We start from the raw sequence: 24210 nt of genomic DNA, 5'->3' as shown, positions 1-24210 counted from the left end.
TGAGTTCGAGGCCAGCCTGGGCTACCAAGTGAGTTCCAGGAAAGGTGCAAAGCTCCACAGAGAAACCCTGTCTCAAAAAACCAAAGAAAAACAAAAAGCCAAATACATGTTGCAATGTTCTCTGGTTGTCTGAGCATTATGCTGAATTGTAGCAAAGAAAAATCGAGATTTCTTTGCTACTTGAGAGACAGACTCGGTATGAGCTTCCTCTTTAAGCAGCCTTCACGGTAAGGTGCAGACAGTATATTACATAAGCTAGTGCAGCACCGTGAACATGCTTTTTACAAAATTTTATTTCACTGAATATAATAGATATTTTTGCTTAGTAAAATTTTCACACTGTGGTTCCAATAAATGGAGAGAAGCACACCCATTACCAAGGTCTAGAAGGAGGGTTCCAGTCGAGGAGGGACCCCATTTCTCTAGTTTCTACCTCTAGTATTTTGTGTGCATGGAAAATACTGAATTTAAATTGCTTTTTTAATTATAATTCTACTTCAAAACTTAGGAGAAAATCATTCCCTAAATTAATACAACAATACCTTGATTGAAGAATTGTACTTTAGTTTTCTGGTTTGCTGTCCTGGGAATAAGTATACATTAGTATAGCCAACTTTTTTTCCCATTGCTGTAAGTGAAAAATACTTTTATTGTAACAGTTCACAGTGCTTCACAGTAAGGTAAGCTTTAGTCATTTTCTACCATGAATGAGGCAGATTCTTAGAAATAAAAATGTCTTTGGGAATCAATTCAAACCACTGCCATCACCCACACAGTAGAGCAGCTGAGTGGATCCATACATGTATTTGTTAACCTTGGAGGCTACCAATTGCATATGCGTCCTAGCTAGACTTGGGTAAGTCCAGGTAAGCACTCAGAAGAGGCCGCTCATCTGCCTGGGAGGTGTAGCTGTCTTTCACAGTGAGAACCAGCCACTTGTGTCGAGTCCCATTGTTTATTTTAAGCCTTCTTCTTCAAAAGGCCAGAGCCTAGGTCATAAGCCCAGACTAAAAGCAGACTGTGCCCCGGCCTGCCCACTTCCACCTTTGGTGTCTGTCTGGCAGAGAATGTAACTGGAGATGATTTTGTGGAAAGTGTGGCGGAAGTCTCGGTTCCTGTAGGCATATACAATGGGATTGACAACTGAGTTGGCATGTGACAGGAGGATGGCAACATTCATCATCCACTTGGGCTTAGTGTTGGCAAGAGCTGGGTGGAAAAGAGTAACGCAATTGATGGCATGTACTGGCAGCCAGCACAGCGCAAAAATGCCTACAATCATAGCCAGTGACTTGGCTGCATGGATCTCTCGCTGCAGAGTGGTCCTGGAATGGTCCATCAGTTCCATGCGCTGAAGCTGGTCACAGGCCACCATGAAGATTTTCATGTAGATCACCAACATTAGGAGTAGTGGAGGAAGAACACACCCAAAGAAATTGAAATACACCATGTAGCTCATGGGGACCACATTCTCAAAGAGACACTTCACAGGACAGCAGCTCTTATTCATGATTCCATCCCCAAGTTCTGTGCAGTTGCTGGTGACACTGTCTTTACTATTCCAGCCCAGGAACGGAGTCAATCCAATGCCAAAGGCAAGGACCCAGAGGACAGCAATGATCCCTCTTGCTCGGGTCCCAGTGACCAAACTTTTATACCTGTTCAAGAGAATATCATCTGTTATTGGTCATGTTACAATATTCCTTAACCAGAGCCCAAAATCCTACCTTTCTGGTATCCCATGGCCCTTCAGCTCGCCCAGCCTCTGGGACACCATGGCCATTCCTCAACACAGTCATAGGAGCAGGTGTTGGCAGCTTTGCTGCAGCAAGCTCAATGAGACTGTCATTCTTAGCCAGACACAGTAGCACACACCTATCCCAGCACTCAGGAGGCAGAGGCACATAGATCCATGTGAGTTTAAGGCCAGCCTGGTCTACATAGCAAGTTCAAGGACAGCCAGAGCTAGAGAAACCCGGTCTTGAAAAACCTCATTCTTGACCCAGTACTCGTTCTGTTTAGTGATGGACAGCCAATGACAAAGGTACAGATGTCTTAGAGGCCCTTTTTAATAGGCTCAGTACTGGCTAATTTTAGGTTCCTGTAAGGTGCTGTTGGAGCGGTTGAGATACATCAGTGAACAGACATGTACATGCTCTAATTAATGTTAAAGAACCGACATCATAAGGGGAGATGTGTATATGAAACCTGACTCACAAGCTGACTCTTTAACAAGGGTCCAAGGAGCCCCCTGCACTCGGGTCCTTTGGACTCAGGATCTGGGGCTTTTGACAACAATCACTTCTCTCAACACCAGAAGTTTGCTTTAGAACTGGTTGTGATGGGTGCACACCTGTGGTCCTCCAATCAGGATGCTGAGGCCACAAAGCAAAATCTTATCCCACAAAAGGAAAATGCCTTCTGCAGACTCTGGGCAGGGGCACTGATGACTTCTCTACAGACTGTAGAACAGCAGCTCTGCTGTTTCATCTAGAGAAAGCCACCGGCATGAGAGTTGCTGAGACTTGGGGAATCAACATGAATATCTGGTCCTTAATTTGTTAGGTATATTTCCCCTCAACTAGAATGACATCCACTAAGGACAGACCATATCTTGTTGAATTGGTCTCCCAGGACCTGGCATGGTGCCCAGTGTAGAGTCCTTTTTTTGGTTTTTGGTTTTGTTTGTTTTAGTTTGGTTTTGGTTTTTTGAGACAGGGTTTAATCTGTGTAGCCCTGGGTGTCCTGGAACTCACTCTGTAGACCCTGCTGACCCCCAAGTTCAGAAATCCACTTGTCTCTGCCTCCCAACTTCTGGGATTAAAGGAGTGCACCTCCACAGTCCGGCTATAGTCAGTTCTAAAGCACAGCCATCATGAAAACATCCCCATGTGCTACCTGTTAGCGTAGCTCTGCAGCAGCTGTGTACTAGAACACAGACAAGTACAGTCTGCAGGCGAAGCCAACTGAGACTTGCTTCATGCATGATGACAGCTCATCCTTGCAGCTGCCTCCCAGCAGTGGGCAGCTCCGTTGCTGGGCCTCTACTACAGGATGGCCTGCTGAGCTCAGCTGCTCACTGCATTTTTCTTGGCCAGTGATGAAACCTTTTCAAAAATGTTTCTCCTTGCCAGTGCCTCACCAGCAATGTCAACAGCACAATTAGTCTCTGCAGGGTAACACAATGCCTCCAAAAAGCTAGGTACTCAGAATCCTGGCCATGAGGTAGCCTGCACCACAGCTCTGCCCTTGACTCAGCCATATTAATTTAGTTCAGCTGAACACAGCCAGCTATGTGGGGTAAGCACATCCTAGCACTTCCATTCTCTGGTCAGTGACTGGTAAGGTGCAAACGAGGAAAGCTTGAGTATAGGACATCATGGAGGACCTTGCAGTGGGAGCTTAGGGATGAGAAGATTCCAGGCAAATGGCACTCACATGGGCTTCCAGACAGTGCCAGCTTACGGGCTAGGGGCCATGGAAGACTTGCAAGGAAAGTAGTGGTTCATGTTGCAGAAAGCACGAGGCCACAGCAACTGCGTTTTAGGCGTACAAGAGGAGACAGCAGCTAGAAAACTATTTCAAAAGTCAAGAAAATGAGCTCTGGGTCCAGGATTTCAGCCCGGATGATGTAATGGATACTGGAAAAAGAACTAACAGGCCTTGAAGATGGATTAGATGGAGGATGGTGAGAATCAGGGATGATGCATGGTTTTCAGGGGTTTTCCCCAGTATCCTAACATTCACCGAAACATGATTAAGGGCTAGAAGAACAGAGATTAAGGTCATGGGAAGAGGATGCTAGTTAACTAATGACGGTGATCTGTAGAGAAGATGCAGAAAGAATGGGCAGGGTGGTGAGTGTGGCAGCATGCCTGCAATCCTAGCACTTGGGAGGAAGGGGCAGGAAGAAGATCAGGAGTTCGAGGCTAACGTAAGCTGTATGAGGCTATCCCCAGCCTCCCTTTCCCCAAGAGAAAGAAGGCGGCTGAGGAGGCAAGAAGGATGCGGGGCCTGTGTGAAGGGATGCTGCCTGAGTTGTGGCAGGAGGAAGGGCACAAAGGCTGGGGTGGTGGTCACATGGGGCTGTATTTTCTTGAGAACTGTCACTTCACAAAGCTGAGAAAGGGACTTGTCACCTCAGGGAGAGACGAGAGCTTGCCAGGCAAACAGTGAAATGGCTTTTGGATCTTACCGGTGGTGCCACTTTGCATCTGACAAGGTGCAGGCTGGGACCATGGAAGTGGGAGCTGAGAAGGGAGGAGAGGAGCTCTGTGGAGCCCTGGAGCTGGGTGAGTGAGTAGTCAGGTGTCTAAGAATGGTCAGAGCAGTAGAACAACAGATCCAGGCAGCCAGAGTATGACAGACACCAAATTTGAGACAAGTGCCTGCATACTCCCCTCTCCAAACAAATTCCAGCAGCAGCACTCAAGCCCCCCTTCTCTTTGGGCACACTGTACCCTGAAACTCACACAACCCACTAACCCAAGTCTTGCGGGGAGGGGCTATCACTATGAAAAACAAGGCTCAGAGCTTAAATGATTTGCCCACTACCACTAACTCGCATCAACACGAAGCCATCAATGGAACTGATAGCCAGCATTGCCCAAAGTGGCTCTTTTCTGTCTAGGACCCCTAGCCCACCCGTGCTCCTCTCACGAACCCCAGTTCCTCTTCTGTCACCCAGCCATGCATCAGTCATGCATTAGTTTCCTCCCCCAGGCACGAGAGCTACTTGCCAAGTCCCGGAGCCTCTGTTCTGCAAGCAGCACCCAGGAATCAGGAGGATCAGGACTCGAAGGGCCTTCTACCACTCTAGGGCAGTGGTTCTCAACCTGCGAGTTGTGACCCCTAAGATTGAATGACCCTTTCACAGAGGTCACCTAAAACTACTGGAAACAGAGATTTACACTGCAATTCATAACAGTACCAAATTACAGCTATGATGTAGCAATGAAAATAATTTTATGGTTGGGGTCATCACCACATGAGGAACTGTATTAAAGGGTCACAGCCTTAGGAAGGTTGAGAACCACTGCCCTAGGGCAAGAGAGCTGCAGCCTCTTCACTTAGAGGCACAACTAGCCCCATGACAGCAAACCTCAGCCTTCACAGACATGCACCTGGACCTAAGTGCAGGAAGGAGAAAAGGCAGGTGTCCCTGTGCTGGATGGATACTGGAAAGGCTGACCCTGGGGACCCTAACACCGGAAAGTTCTGGTCCCCTCTGCTTGTGTTCTGTTCTCTCCCTAGCCCCCATTATTTGCAGCAGGAGCTACACTTGGTTCCCTGTGCACCAAGAGTTCTCAGAAAATTCTCAAGTACGTGTTTGTGGCCGTGTCCACAAAATATTCCCGAGAGGCCACATCCTTCCATTCCCTGGTCGTGTGCCAACCAGTGTTCTGCCATGGAGGGCACCAAATGCTTTGGTGAGACCAGGATGCCTACCCCAAGAACATGACAGACAGGCGGGACAGGCAGTGAGGAGTAAATGCAGGCAGCCTCTTTCCAATCAAGGCAGGAACAAGTCCAGCCTGTGTAGTCCACATTAAAAGGTTTTCCTGGGAAAGCACAGAGTCGGCAAATGGTTGTAACTGTATCCAGATCCTCCTTATAAAAGCTCATTAGCTAAGGGGATTGGTAGAAACAGTCACACAGAAGAATCAACAATAAGCAGTGTGATTGCTGATTACATAAGGAAGGAACGAGGGACTGGCCAAGGGCTGTGTAACAAGTGCTGACCTACCAGAACAGGGTTCTGCAGCTCAAACCAGGCCACCTTCCCAGCTCTCTGGAGGCTTCCTATTCCAAGGCCCTGGGCAGTGACGTAGTCTGCCCAGTGCAGCCTGAGTCCTCTCATAAACTGTGGCTCTGGAGCCCACCTCCCAGCCACAGCTGTGATTTACAACACAGATTTACAGGGCTGGGGTGCTAGGATAGGACTCAGTGGGCACCTACCATAAATGAGGCCCCACGTTCCATCCTGAGCCCTGCAACAGAGCACTTCCTAAATGCACACTGCTAAGTGAATACATGCTGAGACCTATCACTGCTTCTAGCTGTGAGGGCTCGCTCTTCATAGCTAGTCTTGCCCACAAGCTCCACTCTCCAGTAAATACAGACATTTCTGTTGGGAGACAGTATATATCTTTTTGACACAGAATCTCATTTTGTCCATGCTGTCCCAGAATTCTCAGGTCAGCCTCAAACCTGGGGGGGTGTTGTTTTTGTTTGGGGGGGGGTTGTTGTTGTTGTTTGTTTGTTTGTTTTGTGTTTTGGTTTTTTTGCCTCAACCTCCTGAATACATGCTGGAAGTAAGAGGTGAGCTACCAAGCTTGCTGCTAAGTACATATATACTTGGAAAGCTTCTGTTCTCTTAATCCACATACACAAACAGGACAGAGGTGAAAAATGGGTTATGGCATACCACTCAGACCACAGTTTTGTAGCTAGAGTACTCTCAAAATTATTAGGGCCAACTGTACAGGCAGTCCAGTGGGGCTAGCAGCTGCCAGAGTGCATATTTTAAAAACATCAAAAAGGGTGAATGGGGATCCTGGCCAAACATTTATCAGAGAGAGACCAATATGGTACAGCTGGAAGAGGAGCTCTGGACCAGGGCACTGTAGCTGTGCTGGACATGGAAGCAGACTGGGGTATACAAGGTGGGGTGCAGCTTTCCAAGAAAGGGGTGCCAGGCACAAGCAGTTTGTATCCTCATCATCCCTGATGCCCACTGGGCCCCTCCTGCATGGCAGTCAAGCCTTTTCCTTTCCTGCAGAGGAGTGTACCACCTCCCCCCAACACACACACACCCATCCCCCTGCCCTGCCCAGGCACAGTCATGTATGGAGCAAATATCCTGCTCCCACTCACCCGTCACACATGAATTAATTCACAGGTCAGGGATTTACATGGAAGCAGAGAAATTCACACTGAAATACACCAGTGTGTTCCTTGGCACCTGGTATTGCCCAGATTACCCCACCTAGATACCCACATGTCACTGGACATTCTCTGTCCCTCCCAACTGAACAGGCTTCTCAACAGTAGAGACGAGCCTGTTCCATATTCCATCCACGGCCAGCACTATACCCAGAAACAAGTGTCAAAGAACCTGGCTTATAAAAAGAGACCAGAACACCACCATCTTGATCACATAAGTAGACTTTACATCCACTTGTAGCTGCAATTGGGGTCTGTGACAAGGGGGTAAAGGTTAACTTACATTGATTGAGAACAACTCTGTATTTCTGAAACCAGAGACTACTGGTGTGTGTCTGTGTGTGTGATACGTACACATATACAGCACATTCATACATATCTGTGCTGATTTGTTGTTTTGGTTTTTTGGGGTGTTGTTTGTCTTTTTTGTCAACTTGACACAAGCTAGAGTCATCTGGAAAGAGGAAACCTCAACTGAGAAAATGCCTCCAACATATTGGCCTGTAGGCAAGTCTGTGGGGCGTTTTCTTGATCAGTGATTACTGTGGGAGGGTCAGACCAATGTGGGTGGTGCCACACCTAGGTAGGTGGTCCTGGGCATATAAGAAAGCAGGCTGTGCAAGCTAGTAAGCAGTGTTCCTCCATAGTCTCTGCTTCAGTTCCTGCCTCCAGGTTCCTCTCCTGTCTTCCCTCAGTGATGGGCAGTACATAGGCTGAGAGAACACTAAACCTTTTCCTGGCTATACAGAGAAACCCTGTCTGGGGGGAAAAAAAACAAGAAAGAAAATGAAAGGAAGGAAGGAAGGAAGGAAGGAAGGAAGGAAGGAAGGAAGGAAGGAAGGAGAGAGACAAAGAAGGAAACCCTTCCCTCCTCAGGTTGGTTTGGGTCACAGTTCTTGTTATGGCAATAGAAAGCAAACTAAGGCAACTGGCATATTTGAGGTAACATCCGAACATTTGTACCTGGAGGGAAGGCTGGTGTTTATAGATGGAGTTTCTCTGTGTTTCGGCAGCTGCTCCCAAATAACAACTCAGAGTTATTACTAATCATAAATAGTCAATAGCTCAGGCTTGTTACTAGCTCATTCTTACATTTTAATTAATCCATATTTCTTATCTACCCTCTGCCATGTGGTGGTGCTTTCTTTCAACACAGCACGTTCATCTTGCTTCCCTCTGCATCTCTTCTTCCCAGCATTCTCTCTGCCCTGAAAATCCTGCCTAGCTATTGGCCAATCAGCTCTTTATTAAAAATGAGAGCAAAACATTTTCACAATGTATAGAAGAATTATTTCACAGTAGATATCAATCTGACATCACTTAGGAGCCTGCATCTGAAAAGAGAGGTCCTAAATAAAGCCACATGGTCAACCAGGCAACCTGGACAGTAAAGAGCCTGAAGCCAGAGATGGACCCAGATCCAGTTAATGAGCCAGGCTATATTGCTAATGACTTCTGGAAATGCCAAAGAGAGGAGAGACTTGGTTTTCTGGAACAGCATCAATCAGTCCCCATCACTCAATTCCCTCAGCTTCTCCCATAAACCTCTCAGGACATTCCATATAGAATCCTGATCTACTGGCAACAAGCCAGTCCACCCACGGACTAGCTGACAGCTTAACAAGCTACAAATAGCAAAGAAAATAGCTGCAAAGTTGCAGAGAGCAGCCAAAAAACCCTGGGGACTCACAGGAGACAGTCACTGTAGGAGGAGACACAATGAGCATAAGGAAGAATCGGCAGGGAAGTGGGGTGACATTCCAGCAGGGGTCACATGTGCAGAAGAGGCCTCAGCACATTAAGTTCCAAGAGGTGAGGGGCCCTGGAAGCCAGGGCAGACACACAGGGAGGGGGCACAGGAGAGAGAGCACTGAGCAGACACAAGGCTCCAGGGCAGAGTTTGCAGGGCCAGATTGAGCGATGACGGTGTGGAAATCAACAGTGCAAACAGATGTCATATGCAGCTTGGGAAGCTTGTGGCTGGTGGGCCTTAAGCTACATAGGCAGCAACCAAAGACAGGGCATTGGCAGGGAGAGGGGAGGGGAGTGAGCAAGAGCCTCCATAAGGTGGGAGACAGGGCATTGGCAGGGAGAAGGAAGGGGGTGAGCAAGAATCTCCATATGGTAGGAGACAGGGCAGTGCTGGGCTCCAACAGAGCAGGAAGAGCTGCACCCCAACAGTGAAGGACCAGTGAGTGCCAACCTCTCCACAGTTCACACCCAACTACACTTCCTAGCCTGCCCATCCAACCTAGACCAGGAACACACCTGGGCCATAAGCTCCCCAACACTTCCACCTACCCCTAATTTTCAGAGCAGACCACTGATGCCCAGAAACCTGGGAGTTGGCCTGGACTTACCCTTCAACCACCACCATCTGTCCTTGTCACCAAGCCCCTTAAAACCCGTCTCCTGTATTCCCATCTTCAGCTACAGGCACACCACTTAACATTGCCCATTAGATCTACCAGCCCTTCTAAAGGACTCCCCAGTCTTTGGTGACAGCGCCCACATTCCCATTCAACCTACTGCCAACCTGGGTCACTAACTGGATCTGGGTCCATCTCTGGCTTCAGGCTCTTGACTGTCCAGGTGTCCTGGTTGGCTTTACTTGGGACCTCCCTGTTCAAACTGTCAGGCTCCTGGGTAATGTCAGGCAGACATCAGCCTTCCCTCCAGGTACAAACGCTCAGATGTCACTTATCTCAAATATGCCATCTCCATGGCTTCTGCCAAATCACACTTCCTTTCTTCCTTACCTGGATGACACCTGGCTTTCCTACATAATCTTGTCCCTTCCAGTCCCAGCTGTCCATCAGAGTGGCTTCAAAATGAAGATCTGTCATCACGAAATTCATGACTTAAATTCTATACTTGAGGGGATGGAGAGATGACTCAGCAGTTGAAAGCACTGACTGCTTCTGCAGAGGACCCAGGTTCAATCCCCAGCACCCACATGGAAGCTCACAATCTCAGTCCCAGGGGATCCAGCAACCTCTCCTAGATTCAGCAGGCATCAGGCACACACGTGGTACACAGACATGCATACAGGCAAAACACACATACACATAAAATTAAAATAAAATAGTTTTAAAAATTTATAAAAAAAAAACCCTACATTTCAACCAGCTATGGTAGTGCACATCTGTAATCCCAGCATTGGAATGCAGTGCCATCGGTTGGGTGCTTACCCAGCATCATGAAGCCCAACACCTCATAAACCAGGTGTGGTGTCACGCACCTGTAATTCCTGTACTCAGGAGCAGGAGGAATGAAAAGTGAGCCCAGGCTAGCCTGCACTATAAGACACTGTCTCTAAAGAAATAAGTAAATAATTCCACATTGGTGTGTGTCTCACCTAGTTACCTCGTCCCACAAAATCGCAGTCAACTGACAGTCAGGCACAAAGGTATTAAATCATATTGAAACCAGAGTGGAGGGTATCAGAAAACGAGGAGCTTTGGTGAGGGTCCACAGAAAGGAGGCAGGCAAGGGCACCATGGTGGACTGTGGACCGTGGACTGTGGACTCCTCAATTGGAAACGCAAATGGTGGGGGTGGGAGGCTCCAGTTTAATCACCAGCAGGAATTGGAAAAGCGTTTAGGACAGAGTGACGGCCTGTGCACCCACTTCCTGGGCTGCCTGGTCTCCTAGGTGCTGTGGCCTCTGCCCCTTCCTTCTCTCCCTCCCCTGCCTGGAGCTGGAGATCCAGTTGATGGAGGATGGGGTGGAAACATTTTGACTAAGTCCACTCTTCCATGTTAAAGAATCCAAACCCACTGAATCCAAAAACTTTTCTAAAAGCAAATACTAGGCGAGCATAGGGGCATATGTGTAAAGCACAGCCACTTGGGAGGTGGGGACAAGAGGGTCAAGAGTTCGAGGACAGCCTGGGCTATGTGAGCCATCCTGTTTCAAAATAAATAAATCAAGGAAAAGTTCCAAAAATGTAACTTTATGAGACAGTGTCAGGTTTGTTAGCAAGCCTAGTGACCTGAGTTCAGGCTCCGGGATCCATGTAGTAGAAGAGAACCAACTCCGGCCGTCCTCGGCCCTCCATATGCACACCGTGGCACACATACACCCACAAATAAGTACATATGAAACAAGATGGTGGCACACCACCGAGTGTCCGTGGGAGACAGGAGGAGGAAGTCCAGTGACAAAATGTATCTGGAGGGTTTAACCCAGCAGAAGGGCTGGCACTAGTCCAAGAAGGGAGTGTGTTTGCTCTCCTTTCAGGGCCCTTCAGGGTGCTGACTTCTATGCCACCCTCAATACACACACACCTCCTACGTCCGTTAGTGACCCACCTCTAGGACGAGATCTGAGGCCCCAGGAAGCCTCCAGGCCCTCTGTGACCTGCCCGCTCCATCCCTACTGCTCTGCCTGTCCAGCCTCTCCCTCTGTGCTTAATGCAAGCACCCGGACTCTCACCCTCTGCTCCTTTGCATAGGCTCCACGCACAGCCCAGTGCCCTTCCTTCCTATGAGCCCCACGCACACGCCTCAAGCATGAACCCTCTAGAGAAAGTATTACACCCCTTCAGGCAAACTGTTCTCAACGTTGATCCGTCTGAAGAGGCACACTTGTTAGCTGTCATTGAGACTTGCAGCCACTGGCAAGGCCTCCAGCCTGTTAGCCCGAGACAAGACCGGATCATGGCAACACCGTTAAGGGAGAATGTACACACTCTAGTCAATTCCTGAAGGTTGGTGATGAGTTGGTAGTGGGAAAGGCTGGACCACAGACCCCTGAACTGAAGAAAGAGGGAAGGATGTGATCCCTACAGCCCTTCGGCTGCTGCTGGAGTTCTGACTGCAGGCATGTTTGGACCAAATGTGGCTTCCTTTTCTAGTCAAATTACTCTTCAGCTCTCACCCAACCTCTCCGTCAAGTGTGATGGTGGTGGTGGTGGTATTTTTATTCTTTTGCTGTTTGGCTCTTTTTGGGGGCTTACTATCCAGCTCCCAAATAAATCACACATGGAGGCTTATTCTTAATTATAAATGCCTGGCCTTCACTTGGCTTGTTTCTTGCCAGCTTTTCTTAACTTTAATTATCCCATCTACCTTTTGCCTCTGGGCTTTTTCCTTTTCTTACTTCTATATATCTGACTTTCCCTCTTATTCTGTGGCTGGCAGTGTGGCTGGGTGGCTGGCTGCATGGCTGGCCCCCGATGTCCTCCTCCTTGATCCCTTTTGCTCTTTCTTCTTTTCCTCACAGATTTCTCCTTCTATCTATTCTCTCTGCTTGTCAGCCCCCCCCCCCGCATCCTTTTGCCTGCCTTGCTTGCTATTGGCTGTTCAGCTCTTTATTAGGCCATCAAGTGTTTTAGGCAAAGTAACACAGTCTTCACAGAGTTAAACAAATGCAACATAAACAAAAGTAGCAACCTTAAAATAATGTACTACCACACAGGGTGTCTGGCTTCTTTCCCTGTAGCCATCTTCATGCTGATTGTGGCTCCCAGGAAAGCAGGCTCCTGCAGCCCAGGTGTCCTGTGTGATCCCAGGCTAGACAACTCTGGGCCTCATCTTTGAAGTGCCTGCCCCACAGAGTTCTCAAGACTAGACAGGAGGAGGTATATAAGGTGTAAACCTGCCCATAGAAAGGGCTTTAATAAAGTGTGGCTTCTGTTCACAAGTGGAAAACTCCAGTATGCAAGACAACTGAGGGCATGTGTTGAACACCTCTGGGCGGGACACACCTGTACTGTCACAGGCCAGACAGAAGAGACAGTCCTGCCAGTGGCTGTGAATTAGGACCCACAAGGCTGCAGACCTGGTGTGTGTGGAAGGAATGAAGACTGTCGAGAGAATGTTGTTTCCTCTGTCCTTCTGGGGCTCTCTAGGGAAATAGAACTTTTAGAATGAACACACATACATACAGGGGATTTATTTATACATATATAAATATCATACATATCCTTCTTCCATGTCCTTTATATAGGCTGCCAGCAGAAAGTGTGGCTAGTTTAAAGATGGATCTTCCCACCTCAATGATTTAGTTAAGAAAAAGTCCTGGCTGGGCGGTGGTGGCGCACACCTATAATCCCAGCACTCGGGAGGCAGAGGCAGGTGGATCTCTGTGAGTTTGAGGCCAGCCTGGTCTACAGAGCTAGTCCAGGACAGGCTCCAAAGCTACAGAGAAACCCTGTCTCGAAAAACGAGAAAGGAAAGAAAGAAAGAAAGAAAGAAAGAAAGAAAGAAAGAAAGAAAGAAAGAAAGAAAAGAAAGAAAGAAAGAAAAAGTCCCTCGCCCAGGCACTTCGGGAGCTGCTGGTTACCATTCAGACATGGCCAAGTCCAACAACCACGCCACACACAGCCAGTCCTGAAAACGGCACAGAAATGGCACTAAGAAACCCCGTCACAAAGATGACATGAATCTCTGAAGGTGGACGACCCCAAGTTCCTGAGGAACAGGCGCTTTGCCAAGAAGCAAAGAAAGGCCTGAAGAAGATGCAGGCCAACAATGTGAAGGCAGTGGGTGCTCATGCAGAGGCCATCAAAGCCCCTGTGAAGCCCCAGGTGGTTAAGCCCAAGATGCCAAAGGGCCCCAGCCATCTTGCTTTTATCGCTCACCCTGATCTGGAGAAGAGGATTTGAAGCTACATGGCCAAGGGTCACAGGCTCTGCCAACCAAAGCCCAAGGTTCAAATCAAGGCAGAGGCCTCCACTCCAGCCCAGGCCCAGGCCCAAGCCTCAGCTGCAGCTCAGGCTCCCAAAGGTGCCCAGGCCTCTGTGAAGGCCCCATAGAAAAGGTTTCTGTCTGCCAATGTGCAGACAGACTGCTGTGACACACCTACACACTGTTTGCAGATGATCAGTGGCCTATGTTGTTTTTACAAATAAACTTGAGGCAAGATCTATATAAAAAAATAAAATAAAATAAAGAAGGAAAGGAAGGAGGAAGAAAAAGTCCCTTGCTGGGTGGCAGTGGCACATGCCTTTGGGAGGCAGAGGCAGGGGGATCTCTGTGAGTTCCAAGGACAGTCAGGGCTGCACAGAGGAACCCTGTATCTAAAACAAGAGTGGGGAGGAAGGGGGGAGGTAGAAGAGAAGAGAGGAGGAGGGAAGGAGGGGAGAAGAGGAGGGGAGAAGGGAAGAGAGGAGAGAAAGAAGTCCCTCACAGGTGTACCCAGCTGCTTGAGTTTTAATTAATTCCAGATGTAGTCAGGTTGACAACCAAGAACAGCCATCACAACCTCCCACCAGTTCATTCTCCAGACAGCCACAGGCGGCACCCATGCTTTTCAGAACAGGATGTAGATGGTGGTTTAAGGTGCAAAACCATTTCCTGGCATGGCTGCCCCTGGGCTGTGGTCCTTCCAGACAAGCTCAGTAGCTACAAGCTGTGGCATTCTGGGTGCAGCTCTGCACCCCACTCCATTCAAGGGGAGAGAGAGAGCCTGTGATGACCAGAAGGACCTGTCTCCTCTCACCCCTCAGGGGAGACTGAACAGCTGGAGTGCCTGCCAACCTCACCTCCATCACCCCATGCCTGGACATTGCCATGCGCTCCTGATGGCTGGCTGGTTACTTCAGGCCTGATTTCTCCCGCAGCCTGAGGACAGGAGTTTCAGGTGCCCTCCTGAGTGTGTGACCTCAGTTCCAGCCTGGTTTTAAGATAGGCTTGAGGAAGTACCCTACCAATCCCTCCTGCTGTCTGCCATATTGGCCAAGATCCTGTCAACAATAGAGCCATGAGATCAGATAAGAGCCGGCGATGGTCCTCCGTGTTGCTTGGTCTAAGGTGGGTGTTCCTGGAGATGGAGCAAAGCCCCCTGGGTACTAACAACGGAGGGTAAACAAAGACAAAGCAACACCCAGTTCTGGGTAACTGGGCCAGCACCTAAGCAGGAGCCAGGACCTGCAGGCCACACCCCACAATCTGTAGCTACCTGCCCTCAGCCAGTGGCACCTGCTGCTCGCCTAGCTTTCCCACCATCTCCAGGCCCTGTGCCACCCTATCCTTGTGCAGGCCTGTGAGGGATCTTCTGACGACATGGGTTCCTTCATTCAAGTGTATTAAAACAGCTGGGTACGGCGGTGCATTCCTGCAGTGCCCGCTACCCAGGCCTGAGCCCAGGGGTTCCAGAGTAGATTGACACATTAGCCTTTGTTTCTAGAAGCAGATGGGCTAGCTCTTCTTCTGTCCTCTTACCAGAGGACTCTACATCTACAGATCTGCCGTCTCCAGCCCTCCTTCCCCTCCCTGCCTTTTTATTTTCCCTGCTGCACTTAGAACATACATTTCTACCTCCCAGACAGAACATAGTAACACACACACACACACACACACACACACACACACACACACACACACACACACAGAGAGAGAGAGAGAGAGAGAGAGAGAGAGAGAGAACAGAAGGCAGGACGCACATGGACCTATCATTATCCAGTAGACACATCTCCCTCCAAAACACTGTCCTTCAGCACCTCCAGAAAAACAATCATGTCAGCTCTTCCAGAGAGTCAACCATGGTAAAAAGGGAAACTGAGTTCACTGAGCAAAGGAAGAAAGGCCCCCAGAGGGGCACGAAAGGGAACAGGATTAAGGCTAGGCCAGGAGGAAGTACTCCTATGGGCACCAGCCAGAATCAGCCACAGGATGAAGTGAGAGCCAGAGGTTGCTATGGGCAGAGAGGTAGCTCACCTCCCACAGCCTCCGGCTTCCACCTCAGCTCTGCTGTGCATATCCCTAATGCAGCCCTCTTCCAAAGGTTCCCTGCATGGGAGTCTCCAGCAGTGCAGAAGGAAGGACCTATCTGTGTGTGGACAGCCTTCACTCTGAGGGCAAAGGGCACACAGCCTAACGTAAGCAGTCTGTTCTGTTTTGAAGGAGCACAAAAGGATTTTGCTTATGCCTAGCACCGCCTCTAGGCTCCCTTTCTCAGGCTACATCACTCCTTCATGTTAGTGAAAATCAAGGTTTGTCCATGGGAACCAGGGCTCCTAGAGCATGACACCATCAGAGCCATGGAGTCAAGAGTTTGTTTTGCTCAGGTAAGAGATGTGCTGATCTAAGCATTCCATGCTCACACCCTGGGCATCACCTGCTTGACTTCCTGAGAGAGACACACCACCTCCTAAACAGGATATTTTTTAAAAAAATTTTTTTTGGTTTATTTTATTTTATATTTTTAAGTGTGTGTGCCCAATTGTAGGTATCTGAAGAGGCCAGAAGAAAGTGTTGAATCCCCCAAAGCTAAAAGTACAGGTAGTTGTAAGCCAACCTGATGTGGGTTGATGGGAACTGAACTCTGGTCCTCTGGAAGAACAGTATGTGATCTTAATCCCTCACCCTTTTTTTTTTTTTTTTTTTTGAGACAGGGTCTCCCATTGTATCTCAGGCTGGTTTGGGACTAGAACTCACTATGTAACCCCAAGCTAGCCTCAAAGGGTGATTATCTTCCTGCTTGGGGCTCCTGAATGCTGAGATTACATGCCTACCCTGCACCTGGCTCCTTAGTAGGGCACTTCTGTCTTGATGCCCATCTGTAGCTCCATGGCCCCAAGGTGGAACCAACTCAATGTTTGGGGTAACTCAGACCCAGCCCGTGATAAACAAGAGAAGCCAAGTTTCAAAACCTGCCTGATATTTGGAGGGCTCAAACTTTTGACATAAATAGCAGACCCAGGGTAGGTATTAATACATCTATACACCCTACCCCACAGACTCTGATTCAGCAGGACCCAGTTGGGTCCTGTAATCCGCATTTTTTTTTCCAGACAAGGATATGGCTGTTGCCCAAATTAACCTTGAACTCCTTGGCTCTAGCAATTCCCCTGCCTCAGCCTTCCTGAGGAGCTGCAACTTCAGCCATGTTGCCACAGAGTTCAGCTCAAAGTAACCTACATTCTCTGTTCCCATAGGGTTGTGCTTTGAGCTGCTGAAGGCAGAAGGCCCACCCACCACACACACACACACACACACACACACACACACACACACACTTCTCAGGCGGGCTCAGGGAAGGTATGCATCTCAACCTACCATAGTGTGAGCTGGTGTCCTAGCAGGTTAGGAACTCATATCTGCCTGGGTGTGGACGGGATACTGCTGTGCAGCTTTCCAGACCCCTGCAGACGAGCCTGCATGCTCAGTGGAGCACATTTGGCTCCTCGCTCACTGATCTCCCTCCCTTCACCTCCCACTGGCCCCCCACCCTTAGCAAATGCAAAGAAGAAGTAAAGAGCCTATGATTCACATCTGTTTCCCCTTAAGACACCCACACCCATTTTCTTCAAGACCCGCCCAGCACAACCCAGGACAAGAACTAACAGATTTAAACATTTATGGAACTTCCTGCTCCGGTCATGTGGCACAAGAGATACTTGGAATGGGTCCTGGGTGAGCTGCCCTGTATTTGGGGCTCTGCCAGGGGCAAGCCCAAAAGGGCTTCCCCTAGATAGACAACTCAAGCTGGGGGCATGGGACTGCTCTGCTCTATGGTGGGAAAAAGTTCAAAAGGCCATCAAGTACTCGCTATGGGAGGTAACAGACAAGAACAGACCAGCAAGAATGGAGAGAAGAGAAGGCTGTGTGGGTCCAGGCTCAGGAATCCCTGGGCTGCAGGACACCTGATGGGATGTGTGAAGCCTCCTAGTCAGATGCCAAGGGCAGTGGGTGTGGAACACACACACACACACACACACACACACACACACACACACACACACAAGCAGGGGACCCAAGACATCTACCCACAGGGACTAGGCTCATCACATCTATTACAAGGGCTTATGGGAGCTTTCTGCTGATCAATTGCCCATACACATTTCTCCTACAAACACCAGCTTACTGCAGACAAGATCCTCCTCTAGAAATAGCAAGAGAGTCTTCTCCACACTTCTCAAATACTGGTACCGTACTCGGCCCTGTGAGACAGGTGGATGGCATGGTGAAGGCACTGTGCCAGCTCTGAGTTTGAGTCACGGCTGTGCCACGCATCCCACACGCAGCATCCTGAACCTGGGCCACACCCCTCTCCTATAGGATGCAGGCAACAGCACCTGTCCTCTGGACAGGGTGAGGATTAAAGCATGTACATTTAATTGGAGTTGTCTGTCCCACAATCGGAGCTCAGTGAATCCTTCCCTTTCTCTTCCTACTCTTGTGACTTTGGTTTCCTCGTCTCAGCTCCAAATCTAAAGCGATCCAAAGCTCACCTCAGAAACGCTAAAGGGCCCAGGCACACTAGCAAGCATCAACAAACTCAACTAGCTACAACTGGGAGCCGCGTCCTCTACTAACCGGCTCCCTACCCTGAATCCTGTTTTCTCCGTGTGGAAAAAGAGAGAAAGTGGTTTAGGCATATTCGAAGAAAGGGCCTCTTCGGGCTGCTGGGCACCGCAGCGGTATACAAATAAGGTTACACAATGTGCTAGAGACTAAGGCTGCCTGTCGGTGTTCAGTGAACCGGTAAGTACAGTAGCTTTTTAAAATGTCTGGGAGTAATCTGAGTCACTAAGGAGCTAGTAGGGACCAATGCTCCTAGAGTTCCCCACCGGGGTTAAGCGGCACTTTTTCCTTAGATCTGCCTAGCCGCCTCACTTCGAAGTAGGCACCTTCTAAAGCTGGGTCGTTAGTACCGTGTGCCTTACAACAGTACCAATTCCCAGCGTCCAAAGTTGCCTTGCTCTTAGGTGAAGCTTCTCCAAGACCATTACGCACAGGACGGCGTCTGGCAGCTGCTCTGATCCCCCGCGCTGGGCTAAGGGGGCTGGGAAAGTGTATCTTTCTTTCCCCACGAGTGTGGAGATGCAATCACCAAACCTTCCCGGGCTTGAGCTTCCGGAGCCCGTGGCGGGCACTTCGCGGGGCGCGCACTTAAAAAGAGTCCCTAAAGGGTGTCCTTATTTAGATCCCCTAAGCTGGGAGTGACTGGAGCATCCCTGACGCCTAAGAGGCACCCACCCAGCCGGTGGCCTGTTCTGCCGCTCCAGGAGGGTGTCAACAACCCGCAGTGGAACATGCATCGAGGGAGGTGGCTGGCATCCTCCACGCCAGAACCTCTCCGAGTGCCGAGTGTACTCCTAATCTGGCCCATCTGAGGTCCCAGAAGGTAGAACCGTGGGCCCTGGAGAGGGTGCCCCTCTGTACAACTCTAAACCGGCCCGGGCTGGAAAGATTTGCCTCACCTGAGCGGGACGCGAATGGCCAGATACCTGTCGACAGCCACCGCCAAGAGACTGAAGATGGAGCTCTGTGTGAGCACCAGCACGAAGCAGGCGAGAAAGAGGCAGCTGTGGAAGTCCGTGCAGAAGCCCAGGCTGATAGTGATGGCGAAGGGGATGGCAAAGAGTCCCACGGCCACGTCGGCCGCCGCCAGAGACACCAGGAAGTAGTTAGTGGGGGTCTGCAAAGCACTCGAGGCGCCCACCGCGACGCACACCAACACGTTGCCCGCCACCGCCAGAGCGGCGATGACCAGCTCCAGTGCCACGTACAGCGCGTCCTGCGTCTCCAGCTGCATGGCCGGGCCAGCCGGGCCCGGGGCTTCGTCTAACGGGGCTGCGCGGGTGGCAGGACAGGCGCTAAGGCGCCGCTAGGCATGGCCACAGCGCCTAAACCGCGCGTCGGGAGCCGGGTCTCTGTCTTCTAGTCTCTGCGCTCGGGACGGGCGCGGGGGCGTGGCCTTGCGGGGGCGTGGCCTTGCGGGGGCGGCGCCCATTGGCCGCCTGCCAAGAGCCCGCCTTAGTCCCGCCCTTCTCGCCGGGTCCGTGCTCTAGCTGCTCCTGAGCTCCAAGAAGAACGAATTCCCTAAATTGCCCTCGGGCGGTGGCACACGGGAAACACACCTCTAGGGTTCTCCAACTCCCACCCTGGCGCGAGGTCCTAGCCTTCACCCGGCCCCGATCCCGAGCTGCGGGCCCTGGGCCTACTCCCCTGCCGGGCGTGCAGACCCCGCCACACCAGAGCTGACCCCCACGTCCGGCCCGGGCTTCCTCTCGACGCTGCACTCCCCGCGCGGCCCCTAGTCCACCGGTCCCCGAGGCCACCGCTGCCCGCCAGGGGTGCTCGCCTGCTGAGCTCTGCGCTCGCAAACTCACTTGCGCCGCCGCCCCTTTCCAGACTCAGCCTCCCTCATTCACCCCAGGAAGGGTGCTGAACGCCCACACCTGCGGTGACCCGTCCTTCCTCCCACCTGCTCCCCCGCCCCCATACCTCGCTCCTGGCGGGCTCTAGCTGCTCCCCTGTGTCTGGAGTGTTCAGTCCTAGAACACCGTGGGCTGTGCCTTTTGCCCCCGCAGAAGCCGCTACCTGTAGACACCAGCCAGCATGGTCAAGGAGATGGTCAAGGAGATGGTCAAGACGACAAAGCTGACTGAAAACTCTGTTAAGCCGAACCAAAATACGGGTGGCTGCTAAACAGCCTCTTTGGGAGATAATGGAGTTTTTTTTTAACGTGAATGCTAAACTCGTTTTCTTCCTGCATGAGTGCGCGGAGATTGGAGGGGGAAGAGGTGCATTGAATTACACCTTTTACATGGCTGGATTGTATGGTATATAAATTACATTTCAGGGTTAGCTGTAATAGTAACAGCAAATCCCCCACGGGCCCACACATATGGACGGCATTGTCTGCCAGGATCCTAACATAGACAAGAAAGTCACCAAAGACCAGAGCTCTTAAACATAAAATAAAGTAACATTCTAACTGGTTATTTTAAGGATTTTTTCTTTCTGTTTTCCACGTGGAGAAAAACCGTATTTTTAAAAACTTCCTTATATATTTGTATACGTTTCCTACAAGATATTGGCAAATCCACAGGTCCTATGCCCGGGTCATCTGAGTTTTGATAGCAGCTGCTTCACCTTCACATGGATGACAAGCTGGGACCTCAGAGAGGTCAGACAATGGGTACCGAGCTTGAAATGGCAGGAGGAAAGAGACTTCCTGGAGTGGTGGCTTTTGGCAGTATTGGGTAGGGAATCAAATGGGGCAGCGCGGTGCGTGTGCGCGTGTGGGGGAGGGGGGTGTCCGCCCTTGCTTAAGGACAGCCATGCCCAGGAGAGTGGAGAATAGAAGGCCTGAATGGAGAAGGCTTTGCCCACCAGGATGGAGTGCTGGAGGAGCTGTGGTGCCCGCTCCGGGGGGGGGGGGGTCTCTGTGCAAGGACCAGAGCATTAGGAACAAAGAGGGGGCTGGCAGGGCGCATGGAGGCCCGCTGGCTCCTGGGAGTGGCTCCAGTGTAACCATACTCAAGTCGAGCAGCATTTCCTGCACCTGGGTGTCCATCTCCCCTATAGAGCTCCACCTTCCTCAGCAGACCTCCCCAGAATCAGACTACTGAAGGGCCCAGTCTCTGTGTCTGCTGGGTTCCATGTCATCAGTCACCCACCCGCAGAGCTCCCCCCACGCAGTCCTCTCTCCCCACCCCTAAGTCCCTATCCTGAAGTGTCCCTTGACTCGCCAACCATCTCTCCTTTTCTACGAGGTTCATTTGAAATGAATTTCTGACCTAGGAGCAAGCTAGGATTTGAACTGGACTCATGGGCCCAGGAGGCTGACAGTAGTTAGTGGTTATGGAATGTTGTTTAGCAAACAGGAGGGAGTCATGGGATTTCATCTTGAGAAGAATGGAATTCTATGAGAGACCCTGCCTCAAAATAAAGTGGAGAGGGACCGAAAAACACCAGCATCAACCTGTGGAGTCAATCAAATCTGTCTCCTTTATTAGTTCTTATTTTTGAGACAGGGTCTATGTAGTCCAGGCTAGTCAAAAACTTACTATGTGGCTGGGGAGGACCTTGAACTCCAAACCCTGCAGACTCAGTACAGGAATATGTCACTACAGTTAGCCACATTTCTTTGAAGAAACTGACAAATGAATCTTGAAATGCTTATGTAAGAGACTGAGAGCAGCCAATATAATCTTGTTAAAGAGGAAGAAAGAACGAAAAACCAGGGGGCCAGGGAAATGGCTCAGTGGGTAAAGGCACTTGTTACATGGCTGGATGAACTGAACTAAAACCCCAGAACCCAGGTAAGGATGGAAAGAGAGAACTGACTCTACAAAGTTGTCCTGTGAACTCCACATGTACACTGTGGCATGCTCCAAATAACACACACACACACACACACACACACTAATGGCAACCTACAAAATAGGATAAACTCTCTCTAGATCCCATATCTGATGAGTCTAGTATCCTGCATATATTAAGAACTCTTACCATTCAATAGCAAAAGGACAAATATACAATGTTTTAAAGGGACCAAGGATCTAAATACACATTTCCTAAGAAGAGATAAACAAAAATCACACCACCAATAGATAACCTGGTCCTGTGTAGAGGCCAGGATGAGTGTGTGCCCCCACCTCCAAGAGCCACCACCACAGCTGGTGAATGGCAAAGCAGGTTATAAGCTGGATCTATTTAGATTCTAGCCTTGCCTCCTACCAGTGCCCACATCATATCAGCTCCAGTTCCAGATGCTCCTGGCTCTACTGTGGAGAAGGGGTGCTGAAGCCTTCCTCAGACATGCTGTTACTAGTTGCTGTCAATGTTCTTTAGGACAAATGGTCTCACTTCAGCCAAAGGGATCCTGGAAGCAATGAGGGTCTCAGATTTCTGAGTGACTATATGTCGCTATGATTGGTTTAATAAACAAGCTGACTGACCAATAGCTGAACAGGATAGAGTTAGGTGGGAAAGTCAAATTGAGAATGATGGGATGCGGAAGGGCAGAGTCAGAAGGGTGGCCAGTTAGATGGAGACCGAGTTGGACACACAAAATGAGATAGAGGTAAAAGCCACAAGCCTCCAGGCAGCACACAGATTAATAGAAATGGGTTAAGTTGCCAGGCAGTGGTAGCACAAGCCTTTAATCCTAGCACTCGGGAGACAGAACCAGGCAGATCTCTGTGAGTTCGAGGCCAGCTTGGTCTACAGAGCAAGATCCAGGACAGGCTCCAAAACTACACAGACAGACCTTGTCTCAAAAAAAAAAAAAAAAAAAAAAACAAAAACAAAAACAAAAAAAAGGGAGAAAGGAAGGAAGGAAGGAAGGAAGGAAGGAAGGAATGTGTTGAGTTGTATGAGCTAATTAGTAACAAGCCTGAGCTATTGGCCAAGCATTTATAATTTATATTAAGTCTCTGAGTGATTATTTGGGAACAGGCAGTCAGGACAGGAAAACTCTGCCTACAGGTAACCTCAAGTGCAGGTCCTTGTTAGAGACCAGTATTTAAATTACTAGATCCAAGGAGATATTCCCAGATGAGATACCATGGGAATTGAATCTGGGTGCTCAGCTTCCATCTTTCTTGCATTTTTTGCCCCGAGATTGTACAGAAATCTGTCTTCTGCTGGGGGTGATGAAGTGGGCCTAGCAGACATTTCCTGCCTGGCTGCTGGAACTTCATCAAGTAGAGAAGAAATGAGGGGGTCACCACAGCCCCTGAGGGGCACCTTCTAGGCCCAGGCAGGCTGACTGCTCTCTCCTGCCAGTTTCTTCTCTGAGAAGCTAGTTTAATTCTACCAAATGTGTGAGCTACAAGTCCATGGCCACCATATCCTGTGTTTGGATACTCCTATTCCTATGTGAAATACCATGTTTACTTCTGCAGGTAACTTCAGAGACCTCTGGCAGAAAATGCCACTTTTCATCAATATGCTTTGCAAAACACACCAGCTGGGGAGGCTGAAGGAAGCAGGGAAAGATTTTAGGAAGAAAGAATCAGCTCTTAGCAGCAACTAAACTGCTTCTAATTTACAACCTACGCTTCGTTGCTCCCATGAGAAATGCAAGGCTTTGCTTCCTGTAGACTGCTCAGTGCTCTCACCACCAGGAGCAAGTGTTGGCACTCACGGAGGTTCTTGGCAGTCATCTGCCCTTCTCGGCTGAATCACACCTGGCCTAAACCGATCAGACAACCCCTTCCTCTTTGCCAGTGGTTGGTCCAACTAATTCTGACCTGTGGGATCTAAGGAGAATTGTTCAGCAAGGTTTGGACTCTCCTTTCTGGACACTGCTGTGTAAAAAAATGTAGCACCAAGTGCTGTGTGGCAGTCACTTCACAGCCATGAGGTGTCAAGTATAAGGAAAGATGGAGGAGCAGCCTTTGGCTTCAAATAACACAACCGACTCCAGAAACACCCCTCAGGACTTATTTTTCAGCAGCACTACAAGTGTCCTGTGGAATGAGCAACTATCCATCCACATTTCCCAGGACTAGAGAAGCATCAAGGATTCAGAGTTGAAACATGCTGGGCCAGGGGGATCTTGGGTCTTGCTTTATCCAT

General features: G+C 49.7%; 1 protein-coding gene and 1 pseudogene across 1 annotated transcript; one reads left to right on the top strand and one right to left on the bottom strand.

The window, feature by feature from the left end:
* Window positions 1-236: 236 nt before the first annotated feature.
* Window positions 237-19547, bottom strand: Adora2b (adenosine A2b receptor). The gene is made up of 2 exons (XM_036197250.1): window positions 19098-19547; window positions 237-1658 (listed from the first exon to the last, which is right to left on the bottom strand). The coding sequence occupies exons 1-2, from the start codon at window positions 19430-19432 to the stop codon at window positions 995-997; spliced, it is 999 nt and encodes a 332-aa protein (XP_036053143.1). The 5' UTR covers window positions 19433-19547; the 3' UTR covers window positions 237-994.
* Window positions 13244-13706, top strand: LOC118589724 (annotated as a pseudogene).
* Window positions 19548-24210: the final 4663 nt, after the last annotated feature.

Source organism: Onychomys torridus, chromosome 8 (genome assembly GCF_903995425.1).
Source record: "Onychomys torridus chromosome 8, mOncTor1.1, whole genome shotgun sequence".
NCBI lineage: Eukaryota > Metazoa > Chordata > Mammalia > Rodentia > Cricetidae > Onychomys > Onychomys torridus.
This window is presented reverse-complemented; position numbering and strand designations above follow the sequence as displayed.